The sequence below is a fragment of the Fomitopsis serialis genome (assembly GCF_022376445.1).
Source record: "Fomitopsis serialis strain Sig1Antser10 chromosome Unknown B0H18scaffold_8, whole genome shotgun sequence".
In the NCBI taxonomy this organism is placed as follows: Eukaryota; Fungi; Basidiomycota; class Agaricomycetes; order Polyporales; family Fomitopsidaceae; genus Fomitopsis; species Fomitopsis serialis.
In genome coordinates this window covers 187824-207438 of record NW_025954968.1, presented here as the reverse complement: position 1 = coordinate 207438, position 19615 = coordinate 187824, and the positions used below count along the sequence as shown (strand labels likewise).

The window sequence follows — 19615 nt, the reverse complement described above, 5'->3', positions numbered from 1 at the left end:
AGTCCGAGAACGCAGTTCATTGATCGAGATGTGTGACACCGCGACGCAATGGCAATGAAGCTCGACGTTACTGCGGGCCGTTCACGTACGCTGGCAGTTCGGAAAACGTAATTGTCTGCACCGGCTGCGTTAGTTGGTCTCGAAAACCGTTCTAACGGCGCACCAGACTATGATTGAGAGTGTAGCGATATTAATATCCCTTTCGCCGGTTGCGTCGTATGGACCGCGGATTCCTCCTTCTCAATCAAGCCAGTGACGTCCCACACGGTGTCGCAGAAGAGTATGGTAGAAGGTTGCTTACCCCGATAATCCAGTCGTCGACCGCTCACACGAGGTTTTTTGCCTTGACCTTCGACCAAGTTCTTCCCTACGCACTATGATGCAAAGTTTTCGTGTGATGCATACAGATCTTGGAACGACTTGAAGCGTGAAGCCAAGAGCGGTTATCACGAACACAATCCATTTTCCGCGAGCGGCACGCGACCTCTGCACCTCCCTGCACCACGATCAGAAGCAGGGCGGACGAACAATAGCCCCGATGTGACAACCTGAAAGTGAGATGTCTGCAGCACATGCAGTCGGATACATCGGAGAGCGCACCGGAAGCTTTCGAGGTTGTGGACCATCCCAGCCGTATCAGTCGTTGCGTCCGGTATCCGGATAAGTTCCCATACATGATCGCTGGTAATTCGCGATTATACTACCGGGGACAGTTCGCATTCGCAGGACGCTTCGGCGTTCAGTATGGCTGATAGTGCATCCGATGAGGCGATATGGCAGGCGGCGGCGGCAGGTGGGACGCGACACGGGCAGACGTGCGTCTGAAGCATGTCGAGGCTTGGACACGGGTAACGCGTGCTTGTGACATTCTATTGCGGCGAGTCCCACAGCCAAGCGGAAGAGCTGCAGCATTGACGTGGAGAAGGACCACGGCGATGCCCACTCTATTTTGTAGCCATACCTGGACGGCTTCCACAGGTCAGCGGACCCATTGTGCGCATTCACTTGAGCTGGATCATTGATGCTTGTTCCGCGTGAGGAGCTCGTGCCGTCAGTCGACTCTCCCATGTGCCTGCGCGAAGGATGTACGGAGCGTGACCCGGGTACCATTCAGAGAAGGCAGCTCGGTTCGACTCACTCTTGCGATGGACGTGCTCAACGAGGCGACCGTACTTTTTGTAGATCCTGCTGAATGTGTGAAGGCTGCTGTATCGCCTTTCTTGTGTCGACAGTAGAGCTGCTTCGCCATCAGCTCCAAGTCGTCGAGGAAGCACTGCTATGACGGTAGGATGATGTGTGCGAACGCAGTGCTATAGCTCGGAGCATCAGTCATGGCGAGCCTCTCACTTAAGCGCGGCAGCTAACCACTCTTCTGAGGCCAAAGTATGTTCGAATGACATACCCCGCAACAAGAAAGAGGCAGACGGATGAACTTCATGCCGGGCGTTGAGTAGACGGAAGAGGTCGCTGTGATCAGGATCGCTCAGGCGCCGGCCCACCGACGCCACTCAGTTTGTTTACGGCTGTTTGCCTCGTGCTCAAACTCGCTCGATCCTCGTTGTCGACACCGACGACCACCACAGACCACCGAAAAATACATCGCCCACCATGGTAAGTCAGCATCCAAGGCCGCATCCCAGTGCACAGCTGATCGACGCCCCGCAGCCTCCTCCAAAATCCAAGGGCGGCAAGATGCTCAGCCTGATCAACTGGCGGCTGAAAGTCACGATCAACGACGGCCGCGCGTTCGTCGGGCAGATGCTCGCGTTCGACAGGCACATGAACCTCGTCCTCGCCGAGTGCGAGGAGTTCCGCCGCATCCGCCCGAAGAAGAAGCCCGGCGAGTCGGAGGCGGGCCCCGTCCAGGAGATGAAGCGCACGCTCGGTCTCGTCATTTTGCGCGGCGAGACGGTGGTCAGTCTGTCGGTGGAGGGACCGCCGCCTGTCGTGGATGACGACAAGAAGAACGCCGTGCGTGTCGCTCTTGATGATGCGTATTTGGAAAACTGACTTGATTGTGTGCACTAGCTACCGTTCGGTCCTGGACGGGGTATGCCTGCAGGCCGTGGGATGGGTATGATGCCGCCGAGTGCGTTCACCTCTGACTGCTTGTTTTGTTCCCTGCTGATAGCATGTATTAGTGGGTGGGCCAGCACTACAACGTCCTCCCATGCCCTTCGGTGCGCCCGGTGGACCAGGTATGCCTCCGGCAGGCTTCAGGCCCCCTGGCTTCCCTGGTGCACCGCCGGGCATGCCCCCCTTCGCTCCTCCTCCCGGTTTCTCCGGCCCTCCCCCAGGGTACGCGTTTAACTCCTATCTTCGACTGGTACGGAAGCTCACCGAGTGTTGTGCAGCTTCCAACCTCCGCAGTAAAAGCCCCCAGCACAAGGCTGTGTATCATATTTGTTCTTTTGCTCTTACATCACTGACACCAAGGAAGAGTGTATTACCGTGCCGAGGAAGGCCTGGCGGACTGTGCAGGGTGGGTACGTCGATGCGATAGTGAGCGGTGTTGCTCGCGTGAGTAGCCAAGCTGTTCCCAATGTCTTCGTGCCAGAAGGCGAAAATGAGATTGGCGAAAGGTTTGTATCCGTGCCGTGTCTGTATGTACGTTCTTGCACCGAAGTATCCCTTGTCTCGCCGAGCCAGGCTTGCTCGTACGTGATAAGTGAAACCGTAGAATGGCTGGAAACTTGCTTCGGCCTTCCAGTCCATCAACGAATGCAAATGAAAGTCGAGACCACGCAGAGACGTAACTGAGGGCATGCGGTAGGCCTAGCCTCCCGACGCTCCATGCACGATCGTCACAGTGCGGTGCTCTAACAGTGTTTTAGACATCCGTTGTACTTTCTGTAGCTGGGGATACTGAGTGGCGTCAAGGATCCACTGGAGCAGCGGCCTCGAGGATCGAGGTCGCGAATTCATTATAGGAATTTGTTTTTGGGTGGCTACCCTGCCGCGAGTTGATCTCTGGCAGTTATTGAAGATCTGAGCCACCGATTCGAATCGCACCCTCGAGCCAGACACGGTCCATGCCATCTCGTAACAGCGTCCCCGACGCATTCACTCCCCTCGCGTGCCGTAACGCTGGGGAAGGCGAGAAGGCGGGGCGCAGGACCGAACGGGGCACGGCAGGGGGCGTGCGGCTCGCACCCACGCACACGACCGCGACCGCCTGACCGCGCCGCCGGTTCGCGCGGTCGCACCCTGTAGAGGCAGGTAAAGAGAGTTGGCATTCAGTCGTGGGAGGCGCCCCTCCCGCAGTCAGCTGGGCGTGCCTCGCGCTCCGAGCGCGGGCTTCGCGCGCGAGCGAGCCGAAATCCTCTCCACGGCCCAGGGCCTGGGGCGCGAGCTTGAGGTCGCGCAGAAGTGCCCTCGAGGGGGAGAAGCGGGGGTCGCTGGGGCGCACGGAACAAGGGCCATGGCCTCGCAACCGACGAGATGCCCACGGTGGGGCGTAGCTGCAGTGCTGAATACAATGTTAATGGCCTATCTCCTGGTACTGGGGTGCATGACGGCATACTGTAGGCAGCTGTGGCGCAGTACCTTGTAGATCCGAGCGAACCTGGCAGGAGGGTCACTGCTCTGTCACGGCTGCTCACGCGCATGACGTGAATTGGCGGTTCGCGGTGCTGCTCAGCTGTAGTCAGCGCCGACCACGACTGTGGGCTCTGTTTAATTCTGGACTGTCAGCCCGCGCGGCGATTGCGCGTTTTCGCGTCTTGCCCATCACGAGTGGCCGACATTGTCGTGTCTCGCATGGTCCGAGCCAGCATGCGACGCTGACGGAGCTGTCTCTGGGGGTACTAGTGTACGAAGTCGGTCGCACTTGGTACCCTGCGGCTGACGACAGGCCTACAGAGAATGTCACGGTGGCAGCGAGGCAGCCAGAATGTGCCTCGGACATAAAGTTCCATAGCGCGGAGCTATTTCCTTATTCTCGCAGTGCCTTCAAGTGTGGTTGTAAGCGAGACGGGTTCACAGGACGGTCGACATGAGCGCCGGGCGTACCTGCATGCGAAGCAAGCCATCATCGCAGTTGCGCTGGAATGACGCCAGCAGCACAAAAGGGTCGTAGGCTGACGGACACAGAAGTCCCATGGATCCGACACGGTGAATTTGGCCACCAAACCTAAACGGACAGATATCGACGCACTTCGTGTGGCGGACAAACGCCCTCGCTGGAACGCAATCAACGAGATCAGCGCAGGAATAGGACAGAGGGCGTTACGCCGGGCGCATGACCGTGGCGCAGCCTTGGCCTGAGAACCCGTCGAGGGCACGGACAGCTTGGCTGGATGGGCGGGGCGGCACGACGGCACATGGAAAGTCGGCCGGGGTGCAGTGTCGAGAAACCCGAGGAATACATATTCTGGGAATATTTGTCTGGCGACGGGCGCTGCTGCGGACGAAGTGATACACTACGGCGACCGAGAGTGTTCTACGCCACTGAGTCCCCGCGAGCGCGGACACTGGGGAGGAGGTGGCGCAGCAGGGAAGGCACGCTGGCGCGATTGGATCGTGACGAGATTCATTTTGGACGCGGCAGATCCGGGATGGGCGGGCGCGCGTCGTTGTCGGGGAGCCAGGATGTGATGGAAGGTGCGCAGCCCGTCCGCTCAAGTCGGCGTCGGCCTGCGGGGTGCTCGGTTACTACTGCACTTAGGGGCTCGCGAGGCACGTCAGAACACTGCCCTTTCGATCGTTCATCCACATATGCCGACCTTCCGCTCTCCGATCTGAGTGATCCCGCTGCAGCTCTCGCCGTCGGGCTGCGTCACACGGAAGCAAACACGGCGTCGGCGAGTAGCTCTGCATTCGATGGACGACCGCCGTCCAAGTTCCGCCCAGCGATTGCGTCGACGAGTGCTATCGGTGCATATGTCGTGCTGCGATGATCACCTCCAACGGAAGCCTCACTTTCATGCGAAGGATTGCATCATTCAACGGACAGAGGCCATCGCTGGGAACGCCGTTGGGAGTGAACGTTTGAACGCCACCGTCGTGTGCGCGCCCCCGCAAATGGGATGATTAGCTTCGGATTTGCTACGCACTAGCTGATCTGCGAGATCCTGCATGCTTCCGACTGCGGCCTGCGTGAAACTGTCGTCCTGCTAATGAGCACATGCGTGACATGGCCAACCACTGCAAGCACCCACTGCACGCCAGAGATACGGGAAGTCACGCCGAGGGCGGAAGCAGTCTGCGAATATGATAGATGAAGGCCGCGGGAGCTTCGGCGTGCCTGCCCGTCCGCGCAGGTCGGGCCCCGCTTGGGCAAGGTCGGCCAGCGAGCGGCGGTGCCGCGTGATGGGGCTCCCGAGGTTCCGGTAGTGCGCCCTGCCAAATGCGTCCGGTAGGCCGCCTTGCCTCATATGGTAGTCACGGCTGTGACATCGCAGCCGGGCGCTGACTGGCCGGGTCCGCACGTCCATTTTAGGCAACATCGCAGCCATGTGCTATCGCGCTTCCCACGGGCAGAAGCCAGCGCGACTGCATCCGAGCCTTCCGCCCTTCGCCTGCACGCACGTCTGCCGCACCGACGCCGTCCCCTTCGCGCACGGACCCTCCGCTGTTGATGGCGGAAGCCTTCTCGCCATGCGTCGTGCCCATTGCGAAGGGGGACTCCTTTGGGCGCTGCGATCGTACTCGAGCTCGTCAATATCGGGCGCTGTTGATCGCCGCATCAACACGATCGTCTGGGGTGCGGGGAGGCGCCCGTCCGCACGACGTGGCACGGCGAGAGCACGTCTGCGCGCTCGTCGTGCACCAACGGATGGGCCGCATGGGTCGCCATCACCGGTCTCATTGCGAGCTGAGTCGAGTACAGATGCGGCTACCAAGTACAACAAGAATGCTGAAATTTCTTTGCGTATGTTCGACTGTGCAACACTGGCTGTTTCACCGGTAAGTCCGGTCAATGAAGCCATCATGATCCTACGGGTGCATGTCGGATATCGAGACACTGGGTGAGGTGGGGTGGCCCACCCAGGCGCGGTGGAGGACAGCAAGGAAGTCTTTCTCACACAGCATAAGTACAGTGAGTTTCCAACGACAGACCATGATGCAGAACGAGACATGTGTCAGAACTTGAGCAGCCAACGGCCACACTGAGAGCCCGACAGGAGTCGCATGCACAGGACTGCTTTGGGGTGCCTTCTTCTCCCGCCGGGATCCCGCATTCGCAGCGTTGTCACACCAGACCTCTTGTTTGTAATTTTTCTGATAAAAAAACAAGGATCCTGTGAGTCGTTCAGACTCCGTACGTTCAGAACATACCTCACGCAGTGGCCCAGAAGCCAGGAACCGCGCGAACAAGCCCTGCGCTTTCCCATTCGGTCTGCGCGGGCAGCGAGCCAGGGGAGGCCGTATTGTCAAGCGCACGGCGCCCCTGCGATAACAACCCTTCTGCCAGTGCGCGTCGCGACCGTGGCTGGCCACCGCGATCCGCGATCGCCATAGAGTGCCAGGCCATGGGCAGCTCGCGGGGAGGGGGCGTATCAGCGCGGAAGCCAGGAAGGACGGGGCATTGTATGGATTGCGCAATCCAGTGCCACGGCGTGCCCCGGCGCTGGAGAAGGGCTGCCCCCTGGTGCGTGCGGTGCCCGTGTATGTGTTGAGTGTTTAGGTGTGCGCGGCGAGTCGGAGGGAGGGCTGGCGTGGGGCCCGTGCCGTGTGCGGGGCATGCACGGGTCCGTGGCGCAGCCCAACCGAAGTTGAGCCTACGGGCGTATGTATCACCAGCCAACCTCTGACTCCGCGTCCGGGTTCGACGGCTGAGAAGGCGGGCGTGCGGCGAGGGGCACGGGCCCCTATAACGTTAACTCTCCGGGGTGATACGGCACTGGCGGCTCGGACGCGCACCGCGGGTGCTGCCAGCAGCGCACACTCGCCTGAGCACGCCGTGACGAGTCCCTGTGTGAACCATGGATGAATAACGTACTATTCTCGCTCAGAGCCGTGCTATATCCGAGACGCACCAGGCCTGGACAAGCAGGCCGTGGCCAATCCTCGCACGCGCCCGGGCGCCCCGATCTCTGTCAGGGCCAAGTGAGGACGTGCCAGTGCCAGTGCCAGTGCAGGACAATGGATCATCGCAACGTCGCAGATTTGGTCATCCCGACCCGCTGGCGGGGATGATGGCGTCCGTGCTCGGGAGGCCCAGTCCAGGGCCTGAGCGACGCGGGAGGCTCTGCGGTCAGAACGGAGGGCGGTCAGCAGGGACGCGTAGCCGTGCGCACGCACCGACAGCTCGACAATCCGTCTTTTACGTAGCCTCGTGGATCGCGAACGCCAGGACGCGTCGCTCAGTCATCCTCCGTGACAACGCCGACTCTGCACGACCTCGCCACTGATGGCACCAGTGTGTGGTGCATGCGTGCAGCGAGGCCCACGAAGACCCCGGCTCTCGGGCCTTCACGCGCGTCGCACCTTCACTGCACGTCTCAATCCGGACACGCACACACGCGATCAGAAAGGCGTCCTATTCTTCTATGCGAACTCTATATGTGGACATGGGCAGGAGCTTTCAGTTATTGAGCTACTCGGGGCCCGGGGGGAATACCGTGATCGTGACGACACGCGATACGCACTACAGAAATAACGTACATCCGGCGTAGCATGCACTGTTACGGACGGTAGGGGGCTGCGGCGGGCTGGGGGCATGGCGGCGAACGGCGCGCGGGGAAATGCGAAGCAGGCGCGCCGGCGTACGGCTTTTCGCGGAAGGCAGGGATGGACGGGCGGCGGCAGCAGCAGCAGGAGGGCCGCGGGGACTGGATGGTATCAAGACGATGCGAGGCGGGGATATGCGAGTGAGGGAGGGTGGACGGCGCAGATGAGGCGAATGAGGGGTGGGTTGACGGTGATGAGAGCGAGATGCGTAGCTACGAGAGGGGAAACGATGCGCAGATATAATATGCAAATAGTCCGTGTGTACAAGCAAGCGATGAGAAGTCATCTTTTGGGGGTGGGCCCGGCAAGACGATGACGGGCTGCGGGCAGCTCGGGTGGAGAAGGCGTATTATACAAGAAGGGGAGGGTCCTCTATGCAGGGGAGTCATGACACGACGCGCGACGAGCGGCGACCCCGCGCACGGAACGCTGGGTGATCATCGGTGAGGGGGAGCTTCTCTGTCGAGAGGCCCCAGTAGCCGTCGAACTCGTACCCAAGGCTGGCCTTGGCTTCTGGGAAGACGGTGACGGGTCGTCAAGATGCGCGGGAGGTTGCCGCGGCCATGCACGGACGGCAGAAGCCGTCCGCGACTGTCGTGTCACTGTCTCGGATCGCGGGCACTCCTTGGACGACGCGGTCCACGAGCGGACCTGCGCCGTGAGGGCGCTGATGAAACCGCCCTTGACTGCAACCGTGGTCGTGGTCGGAGGGCAAGGAGAGGGAGACGCTTCAATTGGCGAAGCGGGGGAGACGGACGAGGAGGGGGTCGTGAGCGAGGCGACGCTCGTGTTTGTCGGGCACTGGCTGGAGAGGGACGGGAGGGAGGAGAGCACGGGTCGTGAAGAGCCTGACGGTGCAGGCGCGGGTATCGTTTTGGACATGCAAAGGCTGGGGGGGACTGGTCGGCGGGTGGTCTGCAGGAGCTTTGGCGGGCGGAGGTCTGCGGTGGAGATGGCGCTGTCGGGGCCGCTCGGCGGGCCCGGAGGAACGTCCCTCGCCCACGCATAGATCCCTGCATCTCCCTTCCCGATCCACCTGCTCCGCTCCGTCGTGGTGATCGAGCTCTCGAAGCGCGAGCAGAGGTCGCAGTCGTCGAGCTCGGAGATGCTCTCGGCGATGGGTGCGCTGTCGAAGGCGTTGTAGACGGGGGACGCGAGGGCTGAGGATGAAGCAGGCTGGTCGGAGGTGTAGCACTCGCGCGAGCAGTAAGGGGCGTTACCCTCCTGAAGAAGACATGCACTGTGAGCGGAAGCGAGGGGTGTGCGAGGCGGGGGTCACGTACCACGTCGATGTGTCGGGAGCAGGTGAGGCACCAGTTCACGTCCATTGCGTCCATGGCGGTGTTGTCGGGGTAGCGAGGGCGGGAGGACGTGGCGAGCGTTGTCGGGGGAGGGGAGGGCAACGCCGCCCTACGAGGCGGGCGGTACTTAAGTACAGAGGCTGAGGAGTGGTAAGGGACCCTGGCGTGCCCGATGGATCTAGGAAGTCGCCCCATCTGTTAATTTAGTTCGCAGTGATAACAAATTTGCCGACTAACCCAATGCGGGGCGTGACGCAGGAGTCACGGCAACCGAATCTGACGATGTGCGAATCTTGGTTTGCCTCCGCCGGCCAGACTGGCTGCCGTGCTGCCGAGGCTCTGATCGCTCTGATCCAGCTCTGCCCCGCCCACCGCTGCCAGCTGGCCAGAGCGCACTGCGCGTTGCCCCCGCCCCCGAAGCAGGCGCTGCACGCGGGCCAGCGTTCGCTGACGTCGTCGCCGAAGATCGTGCTGCGCAATCATGCAGAGGGCCGCATCGTATGCTGAGGCGTCGTGGCGTTTGTTTGCAGGGAACGCGAACCGACGCGAGCGCGCAGTGGATGCGACTCGGAGACGCCGGCGGGCTTCGCGAGGACACGCGATACGGCGTGCGCGCGCGCAAATGCGCTGGCAGAGGCGGGGCCGTGGATTGGGGTGGGCTCAGACCGCTGCTGGGGCCGCCACAACTCGGAATTGCTCTGCTCTACCGCCGAAGGTTCCGCCTCGGTAAGGCCCCCTTCGCCCATCTCATCTCAGCGAGCCGAGTCACTCCAGTGACGTCCTGCGATGGGCCGTCCTGCCTCTTTGTGCGCACAATGGCCCTACGCGAGATTCGTCCCAATCTCGTCCGACAATGGCGCCCGCACGCGCTCCTCTCGCCCGAACCGGACACGCAACTCCTCTGAACTCTGCTGTGACGGAGCCAGGCGGCAGCTGACTCGCCAATCCTCCCCCGCCGCGAATGGCAGTCCTCTCGCGCTCGGCTCCTCCCAGCCCGCCCTCGCAATCTGCCAGGTCCTGTTGGCCGCTGTGCTCCCCTTTGCTCGGGAAGATACGAGCTGCGGGTGGTGTCCTTGCTCCCATCCGAAAATCCCTACCAACGGGCGCGGCGCGGCGAGGCCTGCTGCCCAGGCTATTTCCGTGCAGCCTGTACGTACACGTTCCACCGCTGCGAAGCAGCCCGTGCAAATACATGGCCCAGTTGGCGCTGCTCACGTTCGCCCTGCATTTGTGTTGTGGTTGCTGTACGGGAGCCGTCGGCGTTGGCCAAGACTGTCCCGTGAGAACACCAGGTGCGTAGGCCTCCCACCGCCTTGCAAATGTTGACCACTCCTCTAAATTAGCTCGGTGGGAGCCGCTCAGTGCTGCATCCGCGTTTGGAACACCCACCCGTCGCGCGTTCTGGTGTTCCATCCGCTGCTGCCTGGCATCACGACCCTCATCTCAGAGGGCACCGCCGTGTACGCTAGATGCCCGATCCGGGCCACCTAAAGCTTGGTATCATATCATGATGTGCTTCGCAACCCTGGACACAGGCAGCGGCGCTCGTTGAATTGACAATGGTGCGGATAGCATACTGACATGACGAATTGAGCAGTGACAGTGTCAGTGACAAGCTGGCAGGGTGAAGATCTCGGAAGGCGAGGACCCTGGTGGGCCCGCTGGCGCTGGCATACCGGCGGGAAGTGTGCCTGCAGAAGGGGATCCTCACGCCTGTCCATGTCCACCACGCACACGCCGTGGAAGTGGAACGGAGGCCTTCGCTGATATGGTTCCGCTGCGCGGTGTCGGCCTGGCCTGATGCAGCAGGCATGGGCGTTCTAGGTCCGCGCAGGCGCCAGCCACTGTGGGATGGCTGTTGAAATTTTGTGTGCAGAACCCCGTCGCGCACTTGCAGACAAGGTTTCCGTTTCCTCGCTCTGGAGGCGGCCCACGCCGGGCAGAACTTAGACTGCAACCAGCTTGTAAGTGTGCCCGATGTGGATCGCCCGTGGCTGCGCCCGCGCTGGCGACGCGACGAGCTACCAGAGGGTCGGTGTTGTATTGGTATTGTATTTTTGTATCGTACATGGGAACGTCTTCGAGCAGCTTCCAGGTCCCGTATCGAGCATGCCCGTCGCCGCCGCCGCCGTCGCATGCAAGCAAATAGACTGCCAGGGTTGTCTGGCAACTTGGCCAGGCGCGGTGATGCACGCGCTTCGACGCGCGCCCTCGAGTACGTACGAGGTGCTCCACCTCGCCGACTCGAGTCTGCGCGCCTCGTTCCCTTCCCGCGAACAGCCAGCGCGGAATGCGCATCATTATTCGAATATCGACGCGATCTGGCACAGGGCGCGGCAAAATGAAGACGACCCGATCGCGCACACGTTCGATCCCTCGCCCGGCGGAAGCAAATTTGCAGCCACATGCGGCGCGACCCGCCAGCGCATGATGGCTGCCCGGAATGGCAGTTGTGGACGCGTCTCTGCGAGGGCGAACGAGGGCCCTCACGACGCCCCGGCGGTCCCAGCGCAATGCCTCCAATCTGATCGTCGCGGGCCCATCGCGCGAACGATCATGCGCACTCTGTCTCTCGCTCTACGCCGGTCGAGCCCCGCGTATAAACCGTACTCTTAACCGACACAACTGACGTCGCTGCTGCGACAGGCTAGCCTGGATTGCAAGGATCCTCCCAGACCAGTAGTCTTACTGTTATTCCACCACTATCGTACGCTTCTTCCGTGGAGAGTGTCTCCATGTATTCAGACGGCACCGACGTCGTTTCCACCGGACGGCCCTCGCTGCGCCGCCTCGCATCCTTTGACAGTTGAGTTGAGGGAGCAGGGGGCACAGAGTCCAGAGGAGGGCAGCACAGTGACTTACGAAACTTAGTAACCGATGCTGGCGAGTCACCGCCGTCCAGACCCCCGGCCGACTGGGAACTTGTTGGTGAGAGCGCAAGCTGACCAGTGGCAATGTGCAGCGAATGTCACCGCATGGAAGAGGAAGAGGAAGGCAATGCCCCTGATACGCTCATCCCTTCTTCACAGATTTCGCTTCCACTTCTAGAGCACGGCCTATCATCAGAAGTGGCCACCATCCACCATCCACCATCCACCAACCACCTCAAATCGAACAGCACAACAGTCAGCGTCCTTGTGGCGGCCATTCCACGGCTGTAAGCAGAAGATAGCCGAGGCATACACCGGCAGTGTGACCGGTGCTCTCGAGGCAATCATATGTGACTGAGATGTAGATCCAAGAATTACATGATATGTCGTGTAGCAAGAGGAAAGACCTGTCCTGCGGATCGGTCCCCGACCTCCCCCTGTCCCCCTCACCATGCGTACCACCAATCACTTGTCCTTCTTGCTCTCTGTATTGTCTTCCTCGGTCTGGGTGGCTTCCGGCGCGCTGGTAGCGCCCGCAGGATGTCTCCTCGCGAAGTCGTCCTTCGCCTTCGCTTCGACGCGGCGCGCGTACTCCTCGCCCGCCTGCGTTCACACACGTCCAAGGCACTGTCAGCATACGGCATTCCACCAGGAAGAGGGGGGACGTGGGACGTGGGATGCGGGACACGCGAACGGATTGATGGTGGTCGGCTAACAGAGGACGTACCTGGAGAGCGAGCACCGCACCCAGGAGGACGATGATGATCGTGTTCCCCGCCGACAGCACGCGGAGCGCCTCGACCTGGTCCCCGCGCGTGTCCCCGGGGAGGGGCACGGCGACCGAGCGCGAGGCGGGATCCCCACGGAGATGTACACCGCCATGGCGAAGACGTACGCCGCTGTGAGCGCGGCGGGGATGAAGCGGCGCGCGTCAGCCGGCGGGCCATAGAAGGGAGAGCGGCGGCGGCGTACCGAGCGAGGACCCGTCGAAGAAGATGGCGCTCTCGTCCCACCGGTTCAGCTTCCCGCAGAGGCCCAGGGCGCCCACCCCCATGACGGCATGCAGCAGAGCCTGCGTGGCGCACAATCAGTGAGAACCGGGCATGCACGCATCAGAGTGAGACGTTGGCAGTTGCGCACGGGCGTGACGAGAATAACGAGAGACGGCGAGGGCGGAAGGTGGGGAAGGGCGCGAGGCTCGAGGCCGGGGCCCGGCTGGGGGCTGGGTGCAGATGGGTACGTGAATGAGCGTGCGTACCTTGATGGCCGGCGGGGAATTGTAGAACGTCGTGTAGAACTCGAAGCCATCGCGCAGTACGTCGTCCGTGAGCGGCGTGAAGAGGATACGGTAGTCGACGTTCAGACAGATAAGCAGAACACCTGGACAGCAGCAGCGACAATGTCAGCAAGATAGTCAGAAGGAAAGGAAGCGCAGCGCGACAGAGGAGGCAGGTCGTCCGACTGGCTGGCGGAAGACGGCTCACCGAGGAAGAAGGAGACGGAAGAGAGCACTGCGGCTTGTCTGAAGCCCATGGCGGCGTGCTCGAGGCTGCAGCCGGTTGAAGACAGCTACTCACGCTGGCGGGAGAAAACCAAGAAAATCTTGAGTTCAAATACAACAACACTTGGTCGACGCAGGTCGACGGGCAGACGCGTACCCGCAGGTCGGATCTCACGCATAATTTCTGATCGCGCGCTAGTCCGCCCAGGCACCGTGGTCGTCGGTCGAGCCGCCCGCAATGCCCGCCTCGCCCCCTTCCTCCACGCTCACCGGGCCGCAAATATAACTTGGCAGTCGCTCTCAACTCAGCCACCAGTGCCACGACCAAGCTGTAATTAGTGAGAACGCATAACAGAGTCCACAGACAGTTGCACCATGCACGGTATCATTCAGACTGCGTACACGCTCCGTGATATCTACTCGTATAATCTACCCGTAAATGCAAAAAAGAATATACACAAGGATGCTTGCAATGCCGTACACGCCTCCCACAAGCTGTTTTCAGAACAAGGGAAGCGATCGCTACAGTCCGTACACGTCGAAGCCAGTGTCCAGAGCACGGCACAGACGCGCAACGGGCCTACCTGGGAGTCAGCGGGCTGCTCACCGCAACACTGGGTGAAGGAGCTCCGTTGCCCCCAGCGCGAGGGCTCGGGCGCGGGGAGGCCGGGAGGCCCGCGATGGGAGGGTTCCGGTGGTTTGTCCTGTCGGACGTCGTGATGTTGAGGCCGCGGGTCGCTGCAGGTGGGCAGCGCGCCCCCGTGAGGGAGACGAGCCGGCCGCCATCCCGCCCGCCTGCTCTGGTATCTGCAGGCTATGCAAAGACACGCCCCGCTTCCTGGTGGGAGGTTCACCGAGCTCGATCCCGCCGAGGATCCCACGAAGTCCGCGTCGTTCTCAGTTGCGCCTTCGGTACTATCTTCGATGACGGACGCCTCTTCCCCATCGTCTAATGGAGTGTCGCCATTATTCTCTGCGAGAGGGGAGCATGATGTCAGTGCTCCGGATACGAACAGGGAGGAGCAGGGAGCCTACCCGGCAGCGCTCTTCCAGAGAGACCAAGAAGCTGGTCGGCCGCGGCATCAGTGTAGCGCCTGCTGTTGCGCCGATCGACGATCTCCTCTTCCTCAGCGGGTGTCCCGTCTTCCAGCGTGCCGTCGACGTTGAACACGCGTTTGAACTCGCCCAGCATGAGACTGAACACCCCAGCAGGTATGCCGAGAGTGGGGCTGAACACGATGCCGACGTTCCTCATCGTCATCTTGTTCACATGGGCGTTCTGCACAATCAAGATCAAATGCGCCGTCAGCGCTCTCAGGAGACTGTAGTTCGCAAGTGGCAAGGACGCAATGAGGACTGAGAGCTCCCTGATGCGTTCTTGCGGGTCAACGAAGTCTACGCCATCGGGGTTAGATAGCCCTATTGAATGCAGCACATGCAGGTGACGCACCGATCACTGAAAGGAACCGCAGGTGAAGATCACGCGTCAATATGCTCGCAGGCAGTTCGCGCAGGAATGTCTTCAGAAGCCCAGCAATCGCATGCGGGTCCCAGTATTCATCGGAGGCCAATAGATCGACGTCAGCCTCTACCAACGTCGTCAGATATGGAATGAATTGCGACACAAGCAATCTACGCACCGACGTTGAAACGATCCTTGAGGCTCTTGATGACTGCGGAGCTTCCACTCAGTCGGTAGATACCTTCCTCTTGGTCTGCCTTCTTCGCCTCGAGGTACTGAATGCAGCGGAAGACGATGGCCGGAAGGCTCGCAATCTCTGCCACGTCGAGTGACTCGTCCAGAGGAACGCCGAACACGGCCCGTGGAGCGAAAGTGGGCATGGCAGGTTTGTCTATGCAACAAAATTCGTCAGTTAGTTGTACGCGGGCCCAGCGTCGGATGGAAACCTACCATGCTGGCGACCAAAGGCTCCCCAGAAGGTACGCGACTTGGCCTTTTCCCGCCGATCACTTTGACTGGGCGGCGCCGGTTCTGGCTTCTCATCTTTGCCTCCAAACTTGTACCCGGCAGGAATGGGCGTGCCATTCATAGGACCAGAGATCTTCACCTTCCCATGCGCGTCCACCTTCGGCGTGGTGGCCATCGCTGCTTCCTTTTCCGGCGACGGCGTGCGCTCAGGGATGGACGGCGCACGCTCGGGAACGGGCGCCCTGTTAGGATTAATGGACATGCGTCGTCGATTCTTGCGGCTCTGATCTGGTGTCCTGAGATCGGCGTAGTGGCCCATCTCTGAGTTCGCTCGCTGCGAGACGGGGGCGGGCATTTCTGCGTCCTCGCTAATCAGCGGCGACGTAGTAGGCATGGAGTTGGAAAGCGGCGCGACGTCGATGGATGCTCGCTCAAGAGGGGATGGCGTGGCCATCGACTTCACCGGACTGGGAGTGCTCTCGTACGCATATGTCTGCATCCTACCATTCGCAACGTCGCCCCGCCCTACGTCTCGACGACCGTTCGGTGTGGAGAACTCGCTGGGAGCATTGGTGCTTATGCTGGACCGCGACTGCGCCGAGGCAGCGCTGCCCACTGCGATAGGGCTGGGCCCGTTTTGGACAATCGCGACCTGATCTTCGGAATATGCGCCAGTCACGTAGCGCACGAGTTCCTCCACCCAGCTGTCACGCTCCTCGTCGCTGTCTGCGCACAGGACGTGGCGGGTGGTCGAGCCACTTGGGCTCCGCCTCGCTTCGATGATGAGGAATGCATGTCGATACTCGTTGTCCTCGTCCGCATCCCGCCTATCGGGTGCTTTCTGCTGCCGGCCGATTTGAGCACCGGTGATCGTGATAGAGCCCAAGTGTGCACCCCCACGCTACGTCACAAGAAGCAGTCGTTAGCGCAGGTACGATAACAGGAAGTAGGGGATCGTTGCACGTGTGTGTTGGTGGGAGGGTATGAACAGTCAATGGAGGGCACTCACGCTTTCGTAGTATCCAGTGAAGGGCCCTGGAGCACAAAGTACGCGACTTCCAACCGCCAAAGTTCTTGCCCCGCTTAGTCAGATAGCCTTCCTTGTAGCCTGGCTGCGACACAGGCTTCTGCGCCTCGCGAACGATGTCGCACGTGAAGAACGCGATGATTTCGTCTTTGTTCTTGACAGGAAGTGCTACCAGCGAGCGCAGGTACTCCTGAAGGGCGCTCTACAAAAGGTCAAGGTCAGTCATTGAACTCAAAGTACGGCTTCGGAGATGTGTGAGAAAGCTCGCAAGTGAACCTCACTACGAACTCAATGGATGATAAGACTAAGAAGCCCCAAGGCCCTGACTGAGCAACAAAGTATCCGTTACCACGGCGGACGCATGGCGTACAGCCACCAGCATCTGAGGCCAATTGGGTGACGGGCGTGCGCCAAATACACGAGCTACTTGGGGACGGCGTAGACCACACGTCATCGTCGCAAGGAAGGTGCAATGGCGAAACACTCGCAACAGGCAGCGTGAAGGGAAGGCATACACAACGACGTGAAACGCACCTTCCTCTGGTCCACCTTCGCTGGTGCGTGGTCCCGCCACATCCGCCCCTCCGGCAGTGTGACCAATTTCTTCGTGACGTTCTTGCTCAAGGTCGCACGCACCCTTGCGTCCAGAGCGATTACATCGCTGTACAGTTTCTCGATTCTCCACGGCTCCTTACCCATGCCAGGGTCCACCGCGACCATGAACGAAACTACCTCCTTGCCGCGGTCGTTCGGACGGATCGTCGAAGTTATGACAGTGATCTCCGTATGTGGAAGGTCGCTCGCGAGCAGAGGGAGGGCGCGGAACTTCATCTGCGGCGCGATGTCCGCGATTGGGAACGGTGAGACTGGTGTTCGAGGCTGCTCAGAGGCCTGTGGTTGAGAGACGCGAAGCATGTCTCCGGCGGGTAGGGGAAGTTATTAGTTGACGGAGGTAAAGGGAAGTCCTCAGGTATCGCATCCTTCTCCCGCCGAATGGTAGTCGCGTCAGGGTCGTCATAGGGCAGACCATTCTCTGTGATCGACGGTCGCCCTTGGCTAGAATGCAAGCTGTCCCCGTCACCCATGTCGAGGAAGGGGGCTGCCTCGTCACCCACTGCTGTCGTACTCCTCGATCGTGCACCGGTAGAGCTCGCAGGTGTGCCGGACCGACTGCGCAGCGATTCGGCCGCCTCAGGGACGAATGGTAGCTGAGACGGTGGCGAAGCGTGTCCCGACGAAGACGACATCTCCAACCCACCAATTCCAGGACTGGGCATGGGCGAGTCGCTCAGGTTCGCGTAGTAGCGTTCGCCTCCTCCGGCAAGGAAATGCGAGACTCGCGTGACAATCCGGGGCGAGGCTCACCGCCGTTAGGGTAGGGGCTCAATGAGTGGTTAGACGGCGTGTCTGGGGAAGAATGTTGCGTGGAAGGTGAAGATGTGTGGGGAGATGGTCGAGCTGGGGACGAGTCGCGCGGTGGACGGCTAGGCTCCGGGGCACGCGTCAGCACCACTTTCCCATTGGCCTTGCTGTATCGAGAGACGGTCGATACCCGGATTGCCATTGGCCAAGTACGGGATCTGCGAGGTCGCCGTTGCCGACGGTATTCGAGGAGGATATTGAAGACTAGAGGGTGCTTGAGAAAATGACTGTTGAGTAGGGCTCGTAGTTGAATGTCAGTCGGCCGCCCATCTGGCGTGACATCGCGAGGGAGGCCCTGCCGCGTGTGGTGGAAACAGTTGAAAGAGAGGATGGCAATGCAGAGGGCACACGCGAGCTGGACGCAGGTAGGTTCAGCTGGACTGTGAGCCAAGTTTATCCCGCGACGAAGGATGGGAACGCAGGCTGCTCTTGTGAATGAGAGTGATGAAGGTTCTTCGTGACTGCGACGAGATGAATGAAAGAAGATGAGATACGAAGATAGGTTGCGCACCTGTGTCTGCAGAGTGCTTTCGCAACACGTGGCTCCGAGGGTCTGCTACATACGAGCTAGAGCTGCCTCCGTCGTTTCCTCTTAACTGAGACTGAGATGAAGACGAGCGCAGTGTGGTCTCCCTGCCTTCACGCTTCTCCTTGTCACGATGCGAACGGAGCAACGCATCTGTGTTCTCCCCAGCGGCTTGCAGACGTACCGGTAAACCTCACGCTCACCACGGACGCGCTCCAGTTCTTTCATCAGTTGTCCGTAGCCAGAACGCTGTTTCTCGATGAGCTTCCATAGTTGAGCATTCTGCAACGCAGACTGTTCCGCTCGGCAACAGCGGTGTCGAGTGCACTACGAGTGGGGTCCCGGGTATTGGCATGCGCTGCGAGCATGCTTTCGACAGTGAGTGTTTGGGTGTTCGGAGCCGACGCCTGCGAGGCGTTAAACGAGGGTTGGGTTCGAAGGGTCGCCGGCGACTGGTGCTGGGAGCGGTTGCTGTCGTGCCGCTCGCGGTCGCGCGACGATCCCACATTCGGTCTGTCTTCGACACGTCCGTTGCCAGAAAGCATGTGGCTGAGAGCTGCCGCCATGAGCGACGGGAGGAAAACACAAAGGGCTTCACCCCAGGACCCGAGGACCAGTAATTTGGGCGGACAAACTGTAGATTCAAGATCAGGTTCGCCTTGGCGCCCACGGTGTCCTGTACATACCGCACTAAGAATTGACCAGCGTTGTGCAGTATACGCCCCGGTCAAAGAACGTGCGGAGGGTCGAGGGAGCCAGAGGAGGATATGGGGGATGGCAAGCGGGGTGATGGCCAAGAAGAGGTCGCTCGAGACGCGTGCCATGACCACCGCTCAGCCCGCCACACCTCTTCTCCTTTGCCGCTCGTTGCTCTCGTGCCATCAAATGGGCGTCGCGCTGGCTACCCCCGAGCAGGCCCTCGTTGCTCGATTCTGTCAACGTTGTCACTTGTCTGACAGTCTTCCCGCACGCTCTTCGGCCAGCTGTTTGCGCCATTGCGCCCCCATACACGTCGTGCGTCTCAACCGAACTGGCGATCGTGCTTCAGCTCGGAACTGCCGCCCCTTCTCGCTGGAAATTTCCCCGAGGCTAACTTAGGAAGGGCGACATGGCGACGCCCGAACTGCTGCATCCCGCCGGCTCGGTCCCCAGGATTGTGCTCTCAATCGGCCGCCCACCGAAGAGCCGTGAGCATTATGCCCATGCAATTGTGCCAAGGGCGGACTGATGTGCCATTAGTATAAGTACGTGTCTCCGGGACGTGGTTTCTCGCAACGAGACAATGGAACCCATTGTGCTGTGACAACGGCGTCCTAACAGCGCACTACAGGGAAGTGGACGTCCGGGACGTAATTGTCAACCCC

General features: G+C 60.6%; 6 protein-coding genes across 6 annotated transcripts; 3 read left to right on the top strand and 3 right to left on the bottom strand.

Annotated features, from left to right (window-relative positions):
- The first annotated feature begins 1324 nt into the window (after positions 1-1324).
- Positions 1325-2578, top strand: B0H18DRAFT_642309 (uncharacterized protein). Its single transcript, XM_048038916.1, has 7 exons — positions 1325-1611; positions 1666-1971; positions 2029-2089; positions 2142-2184; positions 2242-2298; positions 2355-2486; positions 2558-2578. Exons 1-6 carry the CDS (start codon positions 1609-1611, stop codon positions 2371-2373), a joined length of 489 nt encoding a protein of 162 aa, XP_047897786.1. The 5' UTR covers positions 1325-1608; the 3' UTR covers positions 2374-2486; positions 2558-2578.
- Positions 2579-7292: 4714 nt separating this feature from the next.
- On the top strand, positions 7293-7545 carry B0H18DRAFT_983192 (uncharacterized protein; the record flags this gene model as incomplete). Its single annotated transcript, XM_048044602.1, has 1 exon — positions 7293-7545. A coding segment is annotated over exon 1 (185 nt), but the record flags the coding sequence as incomplete, so codon positions are not given.
- A 514-nt stretch (positions 7546-8059) lies between these two features.
- Positions 8060-9011, bottom strand: B0H18DRAFT_1115358 (uncharacterized protein; the record flags this gene model as incomplete). The annotated part of the gene is made up of 3 exons (XM_048033255.1): positions 8060-8187; positions 8244-8898; positions 8958-9011. 3 exons carry the CDS (start codon positions 9009-9011, stop codon positions 8060-8062), a joined length of 837 nt encoding a protein of 278 aa, XP_047897784.1.
- A 795-nt stretch (positions 9012-9806) lies between these two features.
- On the top strand, positions 9807-10558 carry B0H18DRAFT_983188 (uncharacterized protein; the record flags this gene model as incomplete). Its single annotated transcript, XM_048044601.1, has 6 exons — positions 9807-9989; positions 10027-10124; positions 10177-10205; positions 10229-10267; positions 10319-10487; positions 10511-10558. Coding segments are annotated over 6 exons (540 nt in total), but the record flags the coding sequence as incomplete, so codon positions are not given.
- Positions 10559-12427: 1869 nt separating this feature from the next.
- Positions 12428-13529, bottom strand: B0H18DRAFT_642126 (ER membrane protein SH3-domain-containing protein). Its single transcript, XM_048038915.1, has 4 exons — positions 13330-13529; positions 13104-13225; positions 12818-12917; positions 12428-12744 (listed from the first exon to the last, which is right to left on the bottom strand). The coding sequence occupies exons 1-4, from the start codon at positions 13376-13378 to the stop codon at positions 12557-12559; spliced, it is 459 nt and encodes a 152-aa protein (XP_047897782.1). The 5' UTR covers positions 13379-13529; the 3' UTR covers positions 12428-12556.
- B0H18DRAFT_983177 (uncharacterized protein) lies at positions 13487-19052 on the bottom strand. Its single transcript, XM_048044600.1, has 18 exons — positions 18938-19052; positions 18563-18885; positions 18449-18533; positions 18220-18422; positions 18107-18153; positions 18041-18080; positions 17954-18020; positions 17817-17883; positions 17669-17787; positions 17331-17615; positions 16838-17220; positions 16266-16505; positions 15259-16177; positions 14987-15199; positions 14797-14934; positions 14382-14741; positions 14119-14319; positions 13487-14084 (listed from the first exon to the last, which is right to left on the bottom strand). Exons 2-18 carry the CDS (start codon positions 18815-18817, stop codon positions 13927-13929), a joined length of 3780 nt encoding a protein of 1259 aa, XP_047897781.1. The 5' UTR covers positions 18818-18885; positions 18938-19052; the 3' UTR covers positions 13487-13926.
- Positions 19053-19615: the final 563 nt, after the last annotated feature.